The sequence below is a fragment of the Heterodontus francisci genome, chromosome 17 (assembly GCF_036365525.1).
Source record: "Heterodontus francisci isolate sHetFra1 chromosome 17, sHetFra1.hap1, whole genome shotgun sequence".
Classification (NCBI taxonomy): Eukaryota; Metazoa; Chordata; class Chondrichthyes; order Heterodontiformes; family Heterodontidae; genus Heterodontus; species Heterodontus francisci.
The window spans coordinates 76,949,146-76,957,027 of record NC_090387.1 but is presented as its reverse complement, the minus strand read 5'-3'; the positions used below and the strand labels follow the sequence as shown (position 1 = coordinate 76,957,027).

Sequence of the window (7,882 nt, the reverse complement as noted above, 5' to 3'; positions counted from 1 at the left end):
ACCTGCAAGTCTTTGGCTGTGGGAGGAAACCGGAGCGAAAACCCACGCGGTCACAGGGAGAACTTGCAAACTCAGCACAGGCAGTACCCAGAACTGAACCCAGGTTGCTGGAGCTGTGAGGCTGCGGTGCTAACCACTGCGCCGCCCTTCTGAAGAATCAATAAAGGCAATGCAGCAGATTTCGATTGCATGGATATTTTTGTAAAAAATAACAAGGTGTCACCGTAGGATAACAACGTTGGAAGAAGAATAAGTGGAATAGACTTCAAAATGGAATTCGATGTACATTGAAAGGGAGAAAGTTACAGGGTTTTGGGGAAAGAGGTTGAGAGTGGGACTAACTGAGTAACTCTTTCAAAATGTCGGCACTGTGCTGGATGATTTTATGATTCTACATAGTCACCTGTGGCGATAGATGGTGTGGGACATAAACAGCTCGAAGCTACTTTCAGTAGGTTGATGGACGAGTCCATTGATTTGAGCTGCACCCGCTCCACTTCTAAATCGCTCACCTGGACTGGAAGCCGGAATGCAGTAACTGCGACACATAAATCAACACACAGGTCTTGCAGTATCACTCAACAAAAATGAACACGAGTCGTTGATTCGTTTATAATCCTTTTTATTCAATTCATGTATGCAGATACTTAGGTACAGCAAGGCTATTAGCGTATCTGTGTAATCGAAAGAGTAGAAATATCTTCAGTTTAAAAAAATGCAGATTTTTCTTAAACGCCGCGAAAATAAAGTTCATCAAATAATTGAACAGGAAGTAACTACTATGGACTGCATTATCTGCTGACATGGCATCGCACGGTACACGTAAGCCTGGAGCTGGTACGGCAGCGGAATGTGATCAGCACACATCACAAACGTGACTTCAGCATCTAAAAAAAATGCTAATTGATTTTTGCTTCTGTATAGACGACCCCTGTTACTCCTCTTTGTTTGTGTGTCTGCAGCGTTGCATACTCTGTGCTTCTTTCGTTATTGCATTTCTCCGTTTTTTTCTGAGCCTGTGAATGCTAAAGTCGCGTACGTCAGGTCGTTACCGGTTCCCCTTCGTTGGATCTGTAAGGACAATGTTTGGAAATATTGTTAATTTCTCGTTTTGCAAGTTTTTTGGACAGCTGTTCAAAGCAACCATTCGAAGCACACACAAATAAACTTAGGTATAGCACAAGGTCAAAGTCAACAGAAACAAATTATGCACCCTGCCTTATCTAATGTATGTTGATATTTGACTCGTGATCTATGTTTCTCTGATCTATTACTCAGCTGTACCTGAGCGAACACTGTTCTCACCTCTTCACGTTTATGTCTTGGAGTTTTGCTTGTTCTGCTCAAATTGATTGCAGCATAATGCATGACCTCAGCCGTTGCTCCCTGCACGGGCCGGAAAGAAAATGTTTGGTTATGTGACTAGATCATTGCCTTCAACAGTTTTACGTAGCGCTGATCAGGCATTGCACAGATTCACCTGGACTCGGGATCAAGTGCACAAACCCTAATTCATTGATAATTACAAAAGTGCGAAAAGTGATCACGTTCTGGCCACTCTAATATGTAAACCTGTCAATGTTCACGCTACAAGAGTGTTGCAGAAATGTTTAAAAGGGCGACAGCTTTATAACATAAAGTTTCTTTTCAATTTCAAAGAATAGATGAATCTATGAGCAATTGTTACCTTGGTACATTTTCAATGAAATAGGCGGTTTTGGTTTCTCACCATTTAACTTTTTTTTTATCAGCAACGCAAGGGGGGATATGGATTAGTCACTGAGATCGGACAAATGCTTTTAGTAAATTAACGTAAAATGTTCTGGTGTAATTATGATATGTTCTTTCTTGATATTTCAACAAGCTGCCGGGATCAATGAATGAACATACCAGTTCCTCAGAGCGGTTCGGTCCCGTGTCACATTCTTCTTTACCTGGAAACGAAAGAAATTTAATGATATTGAAAGATTGTAATATTTACTCAGTTTCCATGTATGAGATTGCGAAGAATTGTCTAGAGTCAGAACAAAGCTGAATATGGTTTTCAATTTCGGATTATGCCGAAAGTGTTTGAAATCCTAACCTTTGTAGCGATCAGCAGTGTTTTTTGTTGTTATGGGGGAGTGGGGGGGGGGGGGGGGGGGGTGGGGGGGTGGAGATTTTTCTCGGAAAATAAGGGAATCTTTTGGACACTACGGGAATCAAGGGATGTAGAAATACGATGGGAAAGTTCACTTGAGGTAGAAGAACAGCCATCTTATTGTCTCGCGAAGCAGGAGTGGGGAGCCAGATGGCATACTCCTGCTTCTATTTCTTATGTTCCTATGTGTACAACCATTCTCCGGCCGGAGTGAACTAATTGCGCATCCACAACGGAACTGACGGGAAAGTGATTGTATGTCAGGGTACATTTCATTTATCCAGTTGCAAAGGGGTAATTTCTTTTGGAAAAAAATCCAGAAGATGGCTTTCATTTTTATTGCGATTCTGTGAGCATTCCTCTGTTATAAAACGCATTCGGAACAGTCGGTGCTCCCTGAAAACAGTAATACTGTTTATTAACTTTAGAACATAGAACATAAGAACATAAGAAATAGGAGCAGGAATGGGCCATTCGGCCCCTCATGCCTGCCCCGCCATTCAATAAGATCATGATTGATCTGCCTCAGGCCTCAACTCCTCTTTCGTGCCAGCTCGTCATAGCCCTCAACTCCCCGATATTTCAAAAATCTATCTCCCTCCTCTTTAATACTTCCAGTGATCTAGCCTCCACAAGTCTCTGGGATAGAAAATTCCAGACATTAACTACCTCTGAGAGTATAAATTCCTTCGCTTCTTAGTTTTAAATAAGTGTCCCTTTATTCTGTAACTATGTCCGCTAGCTCGAGATTCCCCCACTCGTGGAAACATGTCCTCAACATCTATCCTGTCAAACCCCCTCAGAATCTTGTACATTTCTATAAGATCAGCCCTCATTCATCCATACTCTAACAAATAAAGGCCTAACCTGTTTAGCCGTTCTTGATACGTCAATTCCTTCATCCCAGGAATCAGCCGAGTGAATCTGCTTTGAACTGCCTCCAATGCCAGTATATCCTTTCTTAAATATGGGGACCAAAACTGTACACAATACTCTCGGTGCGGCCTCACCAACACTTTGTACAGTTTTAATAAGATTTCCCTATCTTGAAACTCCAACCCCCAGCAATAAAGGCAAAAATTTAATTTGCCTTCTTAAGTACTTGCTGCACCTGCATGCTAACCTTTTGTGTTTGATGCACAAGAACACCCAGATCCCAATGTGCTGCACTATTTTGAAGTCTCTCTTTAAATAATAGTCTGCCTTTTGAATCTTCCTACCAAAGTGCATGACCTCGTGCTTTCCTACATTAAACTCCATCTGCCAAGTTTTTGCCCACTCACTCAACCTATGTATATCCCCTAGTAGATTCCTTATGTCCTCATCACAATATGCCCTCCCAACTATTTTTGTATCGTCAGCAAATTTGGATATATTTCACTCTGCCATTTCCTCCAAGTCATTAATATAAATAGAAAATAATTGAGGTCCTAGGATTGATCCTTGTGGTACTCCACTAGTTACCTGTTTCCAACCTGAAAAAACCCATTAATCCCGATTCTCTGTCTTCTGTTTGTTAACGAATCCTCAACCCATGTTAATGCATTACCTTCAATACTGTGAGCTCCTATCTTGTGCAATAATCTTTTAGTGACACCAGTTCGAATGCCTTCTGGAAATTCAAATACACATCTACAAGTTCCCCTTTATCAACTCTACTTGTTATATCCTCAAAGAAATCTAGCAAATTTGTCAAACATGATTTCCCTTTCACAAAACCATGCTGACTCTGTTTGATTGCATTAAGCTTTTCTAAATGTTCAGCTATTTCTTCCTTAATAATGGGCTCTAGCATTTGCCCATGTTAGGCTGACTGGCCCATAGTTTTCGGCTCTAATTCTGAATCGATTTCTTTTTCTGCTGTGTACTCGGATACTGTCACTCACGCTGAGGTTTTGTACTCAAACCAAGATTTTGAAGGGGATCATACTTTCATTATTCTGCAGTCGACACCGCATCCCAATGACTATCATCAGCACGAGAAACGCCAATCCAGCCACCGCACACACTGCAGTCCAGAAGGAAAATGAATTATGGACACTATCTGCGGGATTAATAGGAAAATAATGTTAAGGCGGATTTTGGATAAAAACGTTTTCTAAAAGTTTATTGTTTAAGCTATAGGATGCATTCAGTAACCTCGCGGTATGGAACGACCGAAAGAATGTTTAAATGCAAAATGTTATTTTTCAGACAAAATATTTGAAGTAACTTCTGTATCGAATTGATGACACATTCCTGATTAATCTGCGAAACAGATTATCGGTTTAAGGATCTTAAACACGGTTTAGGAGATTTAGAATGCTAACAGAATCAGTTTTCCATAACCAAAAGACGTGTTCGTGTTCTTGTCCACCTTATTTATGAACATATAGTTTGAGAAAATTGAAGGCGATTTTTCACATGCGTTTCTTCGCTATCCGCACAAATTCTGGATTACAACAATCGATTATAAATCAGTTCATTGTCTGAACTGTGCTTACTAAAGAAAGGATACAATTGGAGATCAACAAGCGTTGGCTCATTGATTATTCTTTCACGGTGTACCGCGGGCACAGTTTCCATGAAGTTTATGAAGCAGATCCCAGTTAAACCTTTCGTGAACGGGTGAGGAGTAAACTATGTGCAAGTGTTAATTGCAGAGCTCTGCACTGGAAGTAGCCGAAAATTGGGCAGGATCGGGAACGACATTGAAAGAAGTCATGGTGCAAACAACATGACTGCAGCTCCTATTAACAGTTTTGGTGCAACAGTAAAGAATAAAATAGTTTAAAATAGGAAGTATAGAAACTAAAAAGGCATTAATAATATGCAGGTAAGGCAATATTATAGTAAAGAAAATATAAACTCTTGTTTATTAGATATATATAACAATTAAAGGAATCTGAAAGCAAATAAGGTTTGACTGAGAATATCTGTGCGCCAGCTTTTACAACACAACGGCTTTATTTCTATTGTATAAACATGAATGTGATATCTTCTTTGATATTTCCCATGGGATTTCTGTAGACTATCATCATGACTATTAACATGCACAGAGCGTAGGATATATCTCTTTACCAATTTAACGGTAGCTGATTCTCCTTTTTGAATTATTGGTCTCCTACCTTGATTGGACTTAGAAACAGTATGGATGACAACAGCTGGAGTCCTGAGGGAGACATGGGATACCAAGCAGCTATAATTGGTGTCGCTCGGGACAGATTGCGTTTCAACCAAAGAACTGGAAACTTCGTACAGTCCCTCAGTGTTCTGTACTTTATTGGTATGTATTCCAAAGGCAGTTTCGATGCCATTTTTGTACCAAGTGAGTGTGAAATTTTCCGGATAAAACGAAGCCGTTTCACACACAAGAGTGAGAAACGCAGATGTATTCCTTTGTGGAGTCCTAGAGACAATCTTTAGTGGGGTTGGGGCCACTGCGGAAATGAGAATGAGCAAAGTCAAGTTATTGTGTATCATTGTGAGACATTAAATATGATTCTGATTTGCATTCGGCCCGTTTTCTCACAATAGCAGCAGTCGCAATCCTGTCCTTTTCATGCTGCACACATCATCTAAACATATCTCGTCCTTATCTCTGTTTTCCCTGGAGCGACGGAGGCTGAGAGAGGACATGATAGAGGTATATAAAATTATGAAAGACATAGGTAGGGTAGAGAACCAGAATCTGTTTCTCATGGTAGCGGTGACTAAAACTAGAGGGCATAGATTTAAGGTGAGAGGGAGGAGGTTTAAAGGGGATCAAAGAGGTAAAAGTTTCAGACAAAGAATAGTGGGTATCTGGAATGAGCTGCCAGAGGAGGTTGTGGAGGCAGGAACAGTAGCAACATTTAAGAGGCATCTAGACAGGTACTTGAATGAACAAGGCATAAAAGGATATGGAATTAATGTAGGCAGGTCGGAGTAGTATAGATAGGCATTATGGTCGACATGGACGCAGTGGGCCGACGGGCCTGTTTCTATGCTGTACAACTCGACTACTCTATGACTCTCATAACGATTGGCATCTGTTCAATTTTACCTGACTTTGAGTTCCATGGCAGACAAGTCGCAACAATTTGCTAATCAATGTTTAATGCTAATCATAGTACAAAGAATTAAGTCCATTAACATTGGTGGCAAGTGGATGCGTTAAGTCTTTTCGTGTTTGATATGCACAGATAGGCAGTGCCCTAATGATAAAAGGAGGGCTTAATCGGTGTAGGAATAACTCGCAACTCACAGTTGGACCTCAGGAGGTTTCAGCAACATAGTCCCTCTCTATAGTCTAATTTATTGGAAGTTAGTGAGCTGATAACTTTAGGTTTCCAACTCGAGTTTGCTGAGCGAATCCATTCGTCAACAGTTCGCTGTAAAATTGCTTTCAAATCCCCAAAGCTATCATTATGTGAGACTTCATTTCAGAAATATTAAACAGCCAAGACAGTGATGGGGGTAGACAGAACATCAAAACTGGGCTAAGAGCCGTGTGCATGTTGGTTGAGTCACATTAACATAAACGATTTTCAGTCAATTAAATGCTTGGAATTTGTTCCCAATGTGCACTGACAGACATCTGCTGTATAAATTGCCTTTATAATTACAGTCCAATTGGTTAAGATTGATACATTTTGCAGTACTCTGCCTGTGATATTGAATGTTTAATTAGCAGTTCAATACAGAGAAGACGAATAGATAATTTAACTTATGGAGAAATGTATTAATAGTCATGTCTATACAAAGAAAAAACGATGCGATAGAACAGTCTCAAAACATCCCCGTGTGTTATGTTCGATATATTTAGGGCGGTCCCGCTCTCCTGATTTTCACACTTACCATGCACAATTAGATGTGATCCAGTTCCATTTCCTCGCAGTACTCCCTGACGGATCACTGCGCAGTGATACACTCCAGAGTCTTGGATATTTACGCTCAGTAACTGAAAGTAACCGCTTGCTTTACTTTTCAGACCAAACCGTCTTCTCCCTTCTGCGCTTCTGCGCAAGTATTCATTCTCACCCTGTTTCCACCATAATACCTGTACCCAGGAATGTTCCTGAGAGATGGGAAATATACAATAGAAAGTGATGTTCCCCCCTGTAGATACAATCGCTTCTTTGGGCGCTTGAGACACACTGAACGAAGTGTGGTCAGCAGCTGTCAGAAATATAACAAGTACAGGTTAATTATAGCAGATACACCATGAAGGCAGAAGAGAGAAGGCAGTAAAACATAATCTAGATAGAGAAAATACGGTTCGCTAAATTAATAACGCAGCATTTTATAAATCAAAAGTAACTGGGGCAATGAATGCAATGGTACCTGTGTGAATACTCAGACACAGAAAAACCATACTCGCTAACATTCTTAACAACGGATCCAACTGATGATTCTCTGCAGTAACTGCGAGTTTGCAACCGTCAAGAGTTTGTGGTTACTTTTCTCTGAGACACATTGTAATGATGTGTGACATCCTGTAAGTGCGAGCTCAGAAATAAAGCTTCGTTTGTTGTGTGGTATTTTCTAACTTCTGCAATTATTCAACTGCTTGATCACACATGTCACGGACAGCAAAACGTAAGGGAAAAATTTGATTTGCAAATGCTGAACTTGCTAGCACTCGCGGAGTCAGTTTTGTTTCCTAACAAGTAACGATCGTCTAGGCAGGAGGGATAACAGCGTTAAAGCGTTGGAGAATAGTGATTTGGTTGACCAGGCCAAAGGTTGCAGAGAGGTTCAGAGCAGAAAAATGAGATTACG

General features: G+C 40.5%; 1 protein-coding gene across 1 annotated transcript; it reads right to left on the bottom strand.

Moving 5' to 3' along the window:
- Positions 1 to 683: 683 nt before the first annotated feature.
- Positions 684 to 7,527, bottom strand: LOC137379240 (CD276 antigen homolog). Its single transcript, XM_068049950.1, has 7 exons — positions 7,445 to 7,527; positions 6,959 to 7,279; positions 5,248 to 5,559; positions 4,071 to 4,184; positions 1,891 to 1,934; positions 1,306 to 1,386; positions 684 to 1,071 (listed from the first exon to the last, which is right to left on the bottom strand). The coding sequence occupies exons 1-7, from the start codon at positions 7,485 to 7,487 to the stop codon at positions 988 to 990; spliced, it is 999 nt and encodes a 332-aa protein (XP_067906051.1). The 5' UTR covers positions 7,488 to 7,527; the 3' UTR covers positions 684 to 987.
- Positions 7,528 to 7,882: the final 355 nt, after the last annotated feature.

What these genes read in the sequence shown, in the direction of transcription:
- LOC137379240 (XM_068049950.1), bottom strand. Translation starts at nt 7,487, where the DNA reads ATGTTAGCGAGTATGGTTTTTCTGTGTCTGAGTATTCACACAG. An exon ending in TCGACTGCAGAATAATGAAA is followed by an intron (nt 1,935 to 4,070) that starts GTATGATCCCCT and finishes TTTCGTTTCCAG; the next exon opens with GTAAAGAAGAATGTGACACG. An exon ending in CGAACCGCTCTGAGGAACTG is followed by an intron (nt 1,387 to 1,890) that starts GTATGTTCATTC and finishes CGGCCCGTGCAG; the next exon opens with GGAGCAACGGCTGAGGTCAT.